The 14,459-nt window shown below is 39.6% G+C and overlaps 1 protein-coding gene across 2 annotated transcripts in view; it reads right to left on the bottom strand.

The window, feature by feature from the left end:
* The window catches only part of nrxn2b (neurexin 2b), a 1,271,620-nt gene that overhangs the window by 732,961 nt on the left and 524,200 nt on the right, over positions 1-14,459 (bottom strand). For both annotated transcript variants that reach the window (XM_060917059.1, XM_060917060.1), the window contains exon 5: positions 14,135-14,439. In XM_060917059.1, coding sequence (XP_060773042.1) covers positions 14,135-14,439 — 305 coding nt within the window. The remainder of the gene's footprint in view (positions 1-14,134; positions 14,440-14,459) is intronic.

Genomic DNA, 14,459 nt, shown 5'->3' with positions numbered 1-14,459 from the left:
AGTCCTCTGGTAACCATGAGAGTTTGACTCCCCACTCACATCTGTATTGCAGTGTGCCTTGCCAGATGGCAATAGGCACCATTTTTATGATGGTCTTTGGTATGACCCAACCGTGAGTAGAACTCGCGATCTCCTGATCGAGAGACAGACACACTAACCACTAGGCCACTCACGGAGAAGGAGGTGGATGAATACACAAGCCAAGTCACTTGTGAAGAAAAAGAGCAACAACTGCTCCAGCGGTTTTTTGAAACCTAGGAAGTTAATACATGGTACAAATCAAAGTTTGCTTATTCTTTTTTTTTTGACTGAGTTGGTGTTCAACTTTCACAATTATAGTAAAGCAGTGGCTCTTTTTAACTGTCATCTCTGTAACCTTACTTGGTAGGCACAAGGCTAAATAATGGCAGTAATTAGGCACTTTCACTTTTAGTGCTGGAGCCAGCGGGAGCGGGTGGCCATATGCATTGTGTTCAGCAAGCGCATGGCAGCCAGGCCCTTAGCAAAAAGAAGTTTAATCAAGTGTGCTACAAGTATACTTATTTTATACTAAAATCGAGGAAGTGTACTTGAAGGTTACTTTTTATAAACTAATTCTTGATACACTTACAACATAGTACAGGGAAGTATACTTGGTTTATACTGAACCAAGTATAAAAAAGTATAAGTAGACCTATATCAATACTAAGACTTACACTTATACATTACTTTAATACTAAAACTTATACTTGGACCTAAGTATACTTTGTAAATCTTTTTGCCACAAAATAGGAATGCTTAGCATATATCTTGCTTCAAGAGCACAATAAGGTCAACTCATTAATTGACTCAACGTTTAATTTATATATTTATACTACATGTATATATTATATTTATAATTTATATTACATTTATATATATATATATATATATATATATATATATATATATATATATATATATATATATATATATATATTATATTTATAATTTATATTACATTAGCTGAGCTATACAGCTGGTAAGTGATTAGGGAATCCAACCTGATCAGAGGGCCCCTCTCACCCCCTCCATCACTCCTTCCAACTGCTCCCATCAGGCTGGCGCTACAATGTACCACTATAAACAAAAAGTCCTTCATCCCCTCTGCAGCAGCCTTACTCAACAGCACATGATGAACATTACCAGCCAACCCAACCGTCAACATGCATGTCTTGTTTAATGTCTTATTATAATTCTGGAGATTAACACTTAGTCATTATGTGTACTGAATTGCATTATCTTCATGTACCTTACACTTCATCATACACAAAAACAGGAAAACAGAAAAAAGTTTGGCTTGACTTTATTTATTTAACTAGTCCCTTTCAAAAGGGTTTGGCAATGGTGTTATGTACAGTGTGTCAGCTGTTTCAACAAGGACACATTTTGTTTTGATCATGTCAGGCGAGACAGCATGAACAGTTTCAGTTTTTTGAACATCATATACAAAATGACTTTGTACATTTATTTGCGAATCTTTACATACAGGCCTGCCTGATTTACTAAGTACGTCAACTAAAACACAACATAGTTTGCGACATGGACAAAAAGCAGAGATTTCATGTGAACATATTTGTTTAAAAACAACCAATTCTATAATACAACAAAATGTACCATCTTTCAAGTATGCAGCACTGTTGAATCTCTTCTTTAGTCTGTCATAGGTTTTACTGTGGTACGTAACTCCATCAACCAAAAAACGGTTGTAAGACCAAAAGCAGTTACTTAGTTTCCCACACAACTTTTCAATGGCAAGCCTATATGACATTTTTATACTGGTTTCCCTTAGCAAAAAGTAGTATACTTAAAGTTCATTTTGTAAAGTATTCTGAAGTGTAAGTATATCAAGTGTACTACAGGCCATGTACTTCAAGTGTACTAGAAAGCATACTAATTTAATACTTCGGACTAAATTGGAACATTTTAAGTTTATAAAAGTATACTTCAAAGTTACTTTTAAGTTAGCAAAAGTACTCTTTAAGTACTCTCATCTATACTATATCTATACTGTAAATGTACTTGGTATATCCCTCTTGTATACTTACAGTATATAACTAGTACAATGGCAGTACATAAATAAGTGTACTTATGACATACTTCAAGTACACAATAGGGATATACCAAGTGCATTGATAGTATATAAATGAGTATACTTGAAAGTGTACTTTTGTAAACTTAAAACGGACTTGAAAGTATACTTTTATAAACTTAAAATGTTCCAATTTAGTCCGAAGAAGTATTAAATTAGTATGCTTTCTAGTACACTTGAAGTACATGGCCTGTAGTACACTTGATATACTTATACTTACACTTCAGAATACTTTACAAAATGAACTTTAAGTATACTACTTTTTGCTAAGGGGGGTTCACCTCCAAAACTAAGTTGCTTATAAAACTACAACCTTTTCTGGTTCTAACAGTACCAATTAGAACCATGTAGACCCTTTCCATTTTGTGCTACACCGTTAAGTAGAGGTGTAGGTGTGTGTCTGTCTGGGGGGGTCAGCGTGCAATTACCATTATTTATTTATTTTTACAAAAATCACTGTATATCTGCAACCATAAAAGATTTTTTCTGAACTCACAAATTCCAGGCTGCTGCGTGCTCACTGCGCACAATGCATATGGCACAACGCGCCACTTGCTCCTTCCAGCTCTATCACTGAAAGTGAAAGTGGCTAATTACTGCCATTATTTAGCCTTGTATAAAACTTCAGAACTGCTATCGGTTAAAATGATAAAAGACTAAGGGCAACTCATAAATTCAAGCAACAGGCTAAACACTTGAAGTTACCTCTCTTTGTCCATACAAATCAAACCCATTCATTCTGTAAGTGTCCTGCCGACTTTGGGCTATGATGGATCAAATTTTTATTTATTTATTTTTATCGGCTACACATTAACAGCTGTGAGGGAAATTTAATGGACGAACATTATTATTCTCTGTGTTTCTGTATGTTGAACTAAAGTGGCTTAGTTACTGAGAAGAGATGTTTTTCCACATGCTGTAATCGCTTTTCTGTGGCCTTGGTGATAAGCAGGGTACCCGAGTTCTCATAACTACGCATCTGCCTGCACATACCAGAGCACGCCAGGTGCATGCTTTAACAAAGCTTCATAGCAAATCTTGAGCCAATCACGTGAAGATGCAAGCAGTAAGCGAATGCCTTTAGAGTATAATAGATAGCAGCCACTAAAACACAATTCAGAGAGCGCGCATACTCTCACATCGCTAGAGGTGATGTTCTGCTTTAATTTTCTTTCTTTCCAATCTTATATTCCTTTGTATGATTTACTATAATAAATAACTGAAAAGACAACTGCTAAGCGTTCTGAAGTGTTTATTAGAAATTTCCATTACACAGCCTTGAATGACACACCTCTTAGGAGACATGCTTTGGTTTTAAATTTGTTGTGGAATAAAAAAAAAAAAAGAAAAAAAAAGAAAACGTGCCACACTTTGCAAAGCAGATAAAGCCAGAAATGCTGTGAACTTTCAAGCATTGTGCATATGATGTCACTTCTTTTGACTTAACAGTAACTTATCAGGAACGCTTTCGTGTAATGGCGGATTCAAAGAGCCAAACTTTACCAACTAAATAGAACATGTTCCCGGTCTCTTATTAAAATGCAAGTCAGACAGTAAACTATTTAACTTGTCTAGTTTTATAAGGTATAATTTCCAGTGCAGATGTCATTTTCGTAAGACGAGCACTTTAACGCTTGTGTACTTGGTTGTTTTTGTAGTCTGAGGCTATCAATCAATCAACCAATCAATCAGTGAAAAATTTTCGACATTTTACATGATATTATTTCATGAATCCAAATATATTCAAGTGTTGTACAAGTGAAGTAATCTCTCTCTTGCTTGCTTTCTCTTTGTGTGTGTGTGCCTGCATTCATCTCATCTCATCTCATCTCATCATCTCTAGCCGCTTTATCCTGTTCTACAGGGTCGCAGGCAAGCTACGGGCTACGGGCGAAAGGCGGGGTACACCCTGGACAAGTCGCCAGGTCATCACAGGGCTGACACATAGACACAGACAACCATTCACACTCACATTCACACCTACGGTCAATTTAGAGTCACCAGTTAACCTAACCTGCATGTCTTTGGACTGTGGGGGAAACCGGAGCACCCGGAGGAAACCCACGCGGACACGGGGAGAACATGCAAACTCCACACAGAAAGGCCCTCGCCAGCCCCGGGGCTCGAACCCAGGACCTTCTTGCTGTGAGGCGACAGCGCTAACCACTACACCACCGTGCCGCCCTGCCTTTTTCTTTGTATTCATTTTGAATTTTGAATTTTCTGCTTTGCAAGCATGAGCATTTCCTTCACAAAATGCAAATCTGCCCCCCCGACCAGTAATTATCCATATTTATTTTATTATTGCAGTTAGATGCCAAGAAACAACAGCCAAGACCTTGTCAAATCACATTTCGTTTAACAGGCATACATGGGAAACCAATTAATTTCAAGTTTCATTCTGTTTTTGTTTTTAGGCTACACTATTAACAATGGAAAATAAATAGATTAATGAAAAAATAACTCTGTGTGCAATGTTACACCATTTAAGGAACTGTTCAAGGAACTCTTAAAATGCACTCGTGCGGAGGAAGTGTGAACTCAATTGAAATCACTGATTCTGAAACTCAGACTACGCAGCATGGGAGCTCATGTCCATCAATGGAGTTCTTTTTCTAGCTCAGTGAGTTGTCTTATTTGGATGTTTATAGTTGTGGCAAGGAGGTTTTTCCAAGTTGATAATGGGGAATTGCACATCTCACCTTTACATGCAAATGTAAAAGTGATAATATGTCATGAAAATAAAATAATAAAATAAAAGTTTTCCGGTGTAATCTTACGTAAATGTCAAGTTGACTGTGGAATTGGTTTCATTTGGTTTAAAATCTTTGTACGAACAAAGTATATCTGGCCTGCTCTCTATACTATGTGACTCATGACTGGTCTTTTTTCCACCACCCCAACTAATCAACAACTCCACCTCACAGCAGTGAGAGAATGTAGACAACACTTAGCAAGCAGAGCAAAGACGTCATCTTAACCAGCTGTCTTCACTGAAACAATGAAAATACAGGAATGTTAATTGTGATTCCTTTCAGTAAATTTACAATTAACAGCTTGCTAATGAGTTTAGTAGTCTGTTTTTTGCTTGGGTTTTTATGCTTGCTTGGGTCAGCTACTTTGGTGTCCAGGGTTGCCAGGTCAGTGTGACAAAAACAGCACAATGGTCAATAAAATTAACTCCAAAACATCCCAAAACAAAACACAAGTATCTTATTCACACTACTTTTAAATCCCAACATCAGTAACTATCAATGCACCAAATATTATACCAAATGCAGCACATTAAATATCTCCTCAACATATGTATTACCAAAGGACGAAAATGGTCTCATATTCTTCTTCTTCTTCTTATGGCTGCTCCTGATTAGGGGTTGCCACAGCGGATCTTTCGTCTCCATTGCTCCCTGTCTTCAACATCCTTCTCTACCACACCTGCCACTTTCATGTCCTCTCTCACCATATCCATGTATCTCCTCTTTGGCCTTCCTAGTTTTCATGTGCCTGGCAGCTCCATCCTCAACATTCTCCTTCCAACATGCTCTGCATCTCTTCTCAGGATGTGCCCATACCATCTCAGTCTCATCTCTCTTAGCTTAATTCCCCAAGCTCTCCACATGTGCTGTCCCTCTGATGTGCTCGTTCCTTATCCTGTCTAACCTTGTCACTCCCATCGCAAACCTTAACATCCTCAACTCTGCCACCTCCAACTTTGCCTCCTGTCTCTTTGTTAAGGGTACGGTCTCCAATCCATACATCACAGCTGGTCTCACTACTCTCTTATACATCTTACCTTTCACTTTTGCTGGGACTTTCCTATCACAAATGACTCCCGAAATCCTTCTCCAACTGCCCTACCCTGCCTGCACTCTGTTTCTCACCTCACTATTGCAGCCCCCATTTTCCTGCACAGTTGACCCCAGGTACTTGAATTCACCAACTTTCTTTACGTCTACTCCTTGCAGCTTCACTACACTCTCATCCCCATTCTCACTGATGCACATGTATTCTGTTTTGCTACTGCTCACCTTCATTCCTCTTCGTTCCAATGCATACCTTCATCTCTCCAAACCCAACTCAACCTCCTTTCTACTTTCACCACATATCACAGGTCTCATATTACAACCCCAATTCCAAAAAAGTTGGGACAAATTACAAATTGTAAATAAAAACGGAATGCAATAATTTACAAATCTCAAAAACTGATATTGTATTCACAATAGAATATAGACAACATATCAAATGTCGAAAGTGAGACATTTTGAAATTTCATGCCAAATATTGGCTCATTTGAGATTTTATGACAGCAACACATCTCAAAAAAGTTGGGACGGGGCAATAAGAGGCTGGAAAAGTTAACGGTACAAAAAAGGAACAGCTGGAGGACCAAATTGCAACTCATTAGGTCAACTGGCAATAGGTCATTAACATGACTGGGTATAAAAAGAGCATCTTGGAGTGGCAGCGGCTCTCAGAAGTAAAGATGGGAAGAGGATCACTAATCCCCCTAATTCTGCGCCGACAAATAGTGGAGCAATATCAGAAAGGAGTTCGACAGTGTAAAATTGCAAAGAGTTTGAACATATCATCATCTACAGTGCATAATATCATCAAAAGATTCAGAGAATCTGGAAGAATCTCTGTGCGTAAGGGTCAAGGCCGGAAAACCATACTGGGTGCCCATGATCTTCGGGCCCTTAGACGGCACTGCATCACATACAGGCATGCTTCTGTATTGGAAATCGCAAAATGGGCTCAGGAATATTTCCAGAGAACATTATCTGTGAATTATCTGTGAACATCTATGTTCTATTCTGAATAAAATATGGAATTTTGAAACTTCCACATCATTGCATTCTGTTTTTATTTACAATTTGTACTTTGTCCCAACTTTTTTGGAATCGGCGTTGTATAATAGAAACACCATTATTTGTATGTTTATAGATAGATAGATAGATAGATAGATAGATAGATAGATAGATAGATAGATAGATAGATAGATAGATAGATAGATAGATAGATAGACTGAATAATGAATTAGTATTTGCACACATTCCGAATATACACTATATGGCCACAAATTTGTGGACACCTGATCATCACATCTCATTCCAGATGGTGTTATTATAACCTTCACTATTCTGGGAAGGCTTTCCACTAGATTTTGGGGCATAGCTGTGGAGATTTGTGTTCATTCGGCCACAAGAGCTTTACTGAGGTCAGGCACTGATGTTGGGTGAGGAGGCCTGAGGGTCAGTCAGTGTTTCAAAGCATCCCAAAGGCGTTCAGTGGGGTTGAGGTCAGGGCTCTATGCAGGACACTTGAGTGCTTCATGTCCACCCATGTCTTTATGGAGCTTGCTTTGTGCACAGGGGCAATGTCATCCTGGAACAGGTTTGGGCCTCTTAGTTCCAGTGAAGGGAAATTGTATTTGTACAGCAAACAAAGGCATTCTAGCCAATTGTGTGCTTCTAAATTTGTGGGGAAGGCTGACATGGGTGTGATGATGAGGTGTAGACAAACGTTTGGCTAAATAGTGTATATTCAAAATCCAAGTTACAGTCATGTACTTCTGTGAGTATCTTCCAATAACATTTCTCCCAAAGAATTCCAAAATCCCCCAAAGTTACATCCTATCAGTTTTTGCCAGATAATTTCTCCATTTTCATAAGCTGGTTAATAAAGTCCTTGTTATCTTTTCCAGAAGGCACACTTTAATAATGTCAAATTCTCTCCTTTCTGCTGCTGCTTCTTTGTTTTTCGATATGATTTGTCATAATTCAGCTGCCATATAATAAAAACAGAGAGAGGGAGAGTAAATGAAATCATGTTTGGGACAAAAGATTTGTTTTTTTCCCCCTCACTCTCTCGCTCTCCCTGATGTTTTCTCTCAAGCAAACAATTACAATAGCTATTATTAGGGCTGACAAGCCATTCATTCCAATTACAATTACCAAAACAGGCCAGTGCATGAACCGTGAGCAAGCCAATCTCTGGTGAAATTGACTGCATCTCTGTGCTGTTATCTACCACCACCAATTGGCAACGTGGTATTGAAACTTCACTATCTCCTATTCACTGCGTATATTCGTGTGTGTGTATGTGTACAGTGGTGCTTGAAAGTTTGCGAACCCTTTAGAATTTTCTATATTTCTGCATAAATATGACCTAAAACATCATCAGATTTTCACACAAGTCCTAAAAGTAGATTAAGAGAAACCAGTTAAACAAATGAGACAAAAATATTATACTTGGTCATTTATTTATTGAGGAAAATGATCCAATATTACATATCTGTGAGTGGCAAAAGTATGTGAACCTTTGCTTTCAGTATCTGGTGTGACCCCCTTGTGCAGCAATAACTGCGACTAAACGTTTCCGGTAACTGTTGATCAGTCCTGCACACTGGCTTGGAGGAATTTTAGCCCATTCCTCCGGACAGAACAGCTTCAACTCTGGGATGTTGGTGGGTTTCCTCACATGAACTCCTCACTTCAGGTCCTTCCACAACATTTCAACTGGATTAAGGTCAGAACTTTGACTTGGCCATTCCAAAACATTAACTTTATTCTTCTTTAACCATTCTTTGGTAAAACAACTTGTGTGCTTAGGGTCGTTGTCTTGCTGCATGACCCACCTTTGCTTGAGATTCAGTTCATGGACAGATGTCCTGACATTTTCCTTTAGAATTCACTGGTATAATTCAGAATTCATTGTTCCATCAATGATGGCAAGCCGTCCTGGCCCAGATGCAGCAAAACAGGCCCAAACCATGATACTACCACCACTATGTTTCACAGATGGTATAAGGTTGCTGGAATGCAGTGCTTTCCTTTCTCCAAACATAATGCTTGTCATTTAAACCAAAAAGTTCTCATCCATCCACAAAATATTTTTCCAAAAGCCTTCTGGCTTGTCCATGTGATCTTTAGCAAACTGCAGACGAGCAGCAATGCTCTTTTTGGAAAGCAGTGGCTTTCTCCTTGCAACCCTGCCATGCACACCATTGCTGTTCAGTGTTCTCCTGATGGTGGACTCATGAACATTAACAATGTGAGCGAGGCCTTCAGTTGCTTAGAAGTTACCCTGGGGTCCTTTGTGATCTCGCCGACTATTACACGCCTTGATCTTGGAGTGATTTTTGTTGGTCGACCACTCCTGGGGAGGGTAACAATGGTCTTGAATTTCCTCCATTTGTACACAATCTGTCTGACTGTGGATTGGTGGAGTCCAAACTCTTTAGAGATGGTTTTGTAACCTTTTCCAGCCTGATGAGCATCAACAACGCTTTTTCTGAGGTCCTCAGAAATCTCCTTTGTATGTGCCATGATACACTTCCACAAACATGTGTTGTGAAGATCAGACTTTGATAGATCCCTGTTCTTTAAATAAAATAGGGTGCCCACTCACACCTGATTGTCATCCCATTGATTGAAAACACCTGACTCTAATTTCACCTTCAAATTAATTGCTAATCCTAGAGGTTCACATACTTTTGCCACTCACAGATATGTAATATTGGATCATTTTCCTCAATAAATAAATGACCAAGTATAATACACTATATTGCCAAAAGTATTTGCTCACCCATTCAAATTATCGGAATCATGTGTTCCAATCACTTCCATGGCCATAGGTGTATAAAATCAAGCACCTAGGCATGCAGACTGTTTTTACAGTTTGGAGCTGGCCCCTTCCTCTTCCAACATGACTGTGCACCAGTGTACAAAGCAAGGTCCATAAAGACATGGATGACAGAGTCTGTTGTGAATGAACTTGACTGGCCTGCACAGAGTCCTGACCTCAACCCAATAGAACACCTTTGGGATGAATTAGAGCGGAGACTGAGAGCCAGGCCTTCTTGTCCAACATCAGTGTGTGACCTCACAAATGCGCTTCTGGAAGAATGGTCAAAAATTCCCATAAACACACTCCTAAACCTTATGGACAGCCTTCCCAGAAGAGTTGAAGCTGTTCTAGTTGCAAAGGGTGGACCGACGTCATATTGAACCCTATGGATTAAGAATGGGATGTCACTTAAGCTCATATGTGAGTCAAGGTAGATGAGCAAATACTTTTGGCAATATTTTTGTCTCATTTGTTTAACTGGGTTCTCTTTATCTGCTTTTAGGACTTGTGAAAATCTGATGATGTCTCTTCTCATCTCATTATCTGTAGCCACTTTATCCTGTTCTACAGGGTCGCAGGCAAGCTGGAGCCTATCCCAGCTGACTACGGGCGAAAGGCGGGGTATACCCTGGACAAGTTACCAGGTCATCACAGGGCTGACACATAGACACAGACAACCATTCACATTCACACCTACAGTCAATTTAGAATCGCCAGTTAACCTAACCTGCATGTCTTTGGACTGTGGGGGAAACCGGAGCACCCGGAGGAAACCCATGCAGACACTGGGAGAACATGCAAACTCCGCACAGAAAGGCCCTCGCCGGCCACGGGGCTCGAACCCGGACCTTCTTGCTGTGAAGCGACAGCACTAACCACTACACCACCGTGCTGCCAATCTGATGATGTTTTAGGTCATATTTATACAGAAATATAGAAAATTCTAAAGGGTTCACAAACTTTCAAGCACCACTGTATGTGTGTGTTTCACATTCTAGGCTTGTGAGCTTGCTCAAGCGATTTTTTAAAGTTGAATAAAAGTCTGATGCTGCATCCTGACTTGAGACTTGATCGCTTTTTTTCTCATGAGATCGCAGCTTTAAATCTCAGAATGTTAAGAACTAACACACATCATGTTACAAGGTTACCAGAGAGATGTAATGAAAACCAGTGATTTCGTTGAGGAAGGAAGGAAAGACTTTGAGTGCTTATAACTGATTCAAGTAAATCTTCAGTCAGACATGTTTTTTTTTTTATATTTAAACTCCAGTTCAATCCCAGTTTTCTGGCCCAGATGCAACATAACTATAATGTCTTGCTTTGTTAGATGGATAATTAAGCTACAGATTTTAGCCTAAAACTCCAAGACATTGAGAACCACTTTTGTAAAGCTAACGAGGATGCATTCTGCCCCAAAACTTGTGTTTTATATAAGAAACTGCTATGTTTCTATTCAGCTAATACGTTGACACTTGCATAATGAATGAAATCATGCAGATACAAATCAAGAGTTTCAGTTAATGTTCACTTCAAACATCAGAATGGGAAAAATTGTGATCTCTGTGACTTTCACTTGGTGCCAGATGGACTGGTTTGAGTATTTCAGAAACTGCTGATCTCCTGGCGTTTTCACATACAACAGTCTCTAGAGTTTACACAGAATGGTGGGAAAAACAAACAACACTGAGTGAGTGACAGTTCTGTGGGTGGAAACACCTTGTTGATAAGAGAGGTCAGAGGAAAATGGCTTTTCTTTCGTCACAAGCTTTCTGACGACTCTGTAGTCGATCGTGTCCAGCATTTCACAGTGGCTTTTACAATGCACAATAAGTGCCAAAAACAAAGCGTGTTTCAATGGTGTTAATTGGCGTTCCCATGCGCAGTTTGCATGACTAGCTACAGCTTGAATAAATGAAACTCTAATTTCAGTCTGCAACTGCATTGAGTCATGTTTATAGGGGATAAAACTGTGCTAACTGAAGTCCAGTAAATATAATCAGTGCAGATGAAGGTGAAATCCATGTGTTCATTATATTGTACTTCTGTTTGAGTCGACCTGTATTGTATGACTCTCAACAATAACATGAAGTAAATTAATATCTTGCAGACATGTTCTCCCTCTCAGTGCACAAATATGAAGCTTTTCACTAAATTGAGATATGACTCCTGTGCACATGAAGAGAGTTTTCAAAAGTGTGAAAAGCCTCAAGAATAGTGTTAAAGGCATGTGGACCAAGTGGTAAAGAAGCTGAAATTCAGAAAAAAAAAAATTTAAAAAGACAAACATAAGGATTCATATATGTGGAATGGTGAGGAAGTGGAACTCGTGCTCTATGCTACTCCTGAATACAAAGTTTGCACACACATGGGTCTTCCCCTAAATCCTTGCAGTGCGAATAAACCAAAACGAACTTCTATTGCAAACACGTCATCAACTGAAAAATCTTTTTATCAACCATGATAAAGAGTCCTAGCACAATCATAACACAAAAACACACAAATACACAATGGATATGCACAGGATGATGCTCAAAAACGTTTTACTTGTCGATGCAATAAGAGTGAAAACTACGTTGGCATATTACACCACAGACGTTACGGCTGAGCCGAGAGTTAGACAGTAGGAAATGCAGTATTTCCTCCTCAATCGTGCAATAGAAAAGATTATTATACATACAGGACCCTTTTTTCGATGGAATAAAAACACGTGTTCTATTCCCTTCTAGCGGGTTTCATTCATTTGGTTTGATAGCATGCAATACTGTTAGCATATCGCTTATCCTACATGTATTATGTCACTCTACCCAATGGAGAATAAGCATTGAATATGGTTTATGATATTGCATGGTTGTCAAGACAACATGACGTCACACGTCGGAGATGTAAAACTTCCACGCTAGCGAGGGACTGTGACAATTTGTAAACAAACATGGCCACGAGGTTTGTTTTGTTAAATACAGAAGCTTTTGAGAGAATTTTGAATGAGAAAGATGCGTTGAACACCCAAAAGGAATGTATAATAATAATAATAATAATAATAATAATAATAATATTGGCTGGCTTTTATTCGTGGTATATCAGATATATTCCATCCAGCTACTCGTCTTCGACTCGTTCAATATCATGCTTGCTGAAAGGAATATATCTGATATACCACTCAACGCGGCGGCACGGTGGTATAGTGGTTAGCGCTGTCGCCTCACAGCAAGAAGGTCCGGGTTCGAGCCCCGGGGCCGACAAGGGCCTTTCTGTGCGGAGTTTGCATGTTCTCCCCGTGTCCGAGTGGGTTTCCTCCGGGTGCTCCGGTTTCCCCCACAGTCCAAAGACATGCAGGTTAGGTTAACTGGTGACTCTAAATTGACCGTAGGTGTGAATGTGAGTGTGAATGGTTGTCTGTGTCTATGTGTCAGCCCTGTGATGACCTGGTGACTTGTCCAGGGTGTACCCCGCCTTTCGCCCGTAGTCAGCTGGGATAGGCTCCAGCTTGCCTACAACCCTGTAGAACAGGATAAAGCGGCTAGAGATAATGAGATGAGATGAGATGAGATACCACTTAACGCCAGCCAGTATTATTTAAATAAAGCACTAAGAGATTTTAACTCCAGTTCTCAGAATGCACTGCAGCCAGGAAGCAGGTGATTGTTTCCTCAGAGAATATCAGAGTTTGCACTTTTTAATCTTGGAATTTGAGTATTTTTTTCTCACAGATTTATGACTTTATACTTTATTAACCCCTCCCTCAGCTTTTTTGTTTTGTTTTTGTTTACTGACAACGGCCCTAATACACCTTCATGGGAAACAATGTTAAAATTTGTTAACATTTTCAAAAATGCTTTGTTTTTAGTGAGCCAAAATGTCGCTACTGTGGATAGGAAAAACATGTATTTGCTTTCAAACATGTCCAATACATGAACGGTTAGCCTCAGAGGCTTTTATTTATCTACAATGTACTTATCATGTACATATCATATATTGTATATCTGTTGATTGTCCCTTTTTTGTTTTCCTGGAACAGCAAACATTAACTAAAGGTGCATATAGGAATAGAGGCATGAGTCTTTGAGTGTTTTGAATCAAACACAATGAGGGTCCTGAGATGATCTCTGAATGCGAAGTGTTACTGAATTAACACATGGGCAGCACTGGGGAGCAGAGAGGCTAAACATGATACTATACAGTTATTAATATTAATATGATCTATCCAAATGACTCTTTAAACAAACCAAAGTTTGTTCCTGGGCGTATGTCTTGTAACATTTGTCAGATCTGCAGATGCAGTGTTCAATCAAACCTCACAGTATCCCACAATGCTGCCCCCTGAGAGATAAAAATCAGCTTAGAAAGTATCCTGGTGACGTACATCTTATCAGACGAAGCCATGATGTGCTATCTTACCTGCCGCAGGTTGCGCGTGACCTTGACGTCGTGCCAGGTGTTGTCATTAAACTTGCCGTTGACGGGTTCGACGAGTGCCTCGAAGGCACCAGAGCCTAGGTTGATGACGAGCCAGACGGCGCCGCTCTTCAGAGAAAGGTTCACGTAATCAGCAGATTTGCCTGTGTGGAGCATGAGGCCATTTCGCTGCAGGGTTCGGAAGGACAGTGTGATTTCGTCCGTGCTGCTCTGGATAGGGGTCATGGACAGGTCATAGCAGAAAAATTCATTGCCTTTGAATGTCGCCACCGATTCTTCTTTACCTGCTGGGAAAAAAAACAAACAT

This window comes from Neoarius graeffei, chromosome 3 (assembly GCF_027579695.1).
Source record: "Neoarius graeffei isolate fNeoGra1 chromosome 3, fNeoGra1.pri, whole genome shotgun sequence".
In the NCBI taxonomy this organism is placed as follows: Eukaryota; Metazoa; Chordata; class Actinopteri; order Siluriformes; family Ariidae; genus Neoarius; species Neoarius graeffei.
Note: the sequence above shows the minus strand (reverse complement) of the source record. Positions and strands in the feature narration are given on the sequence as shown.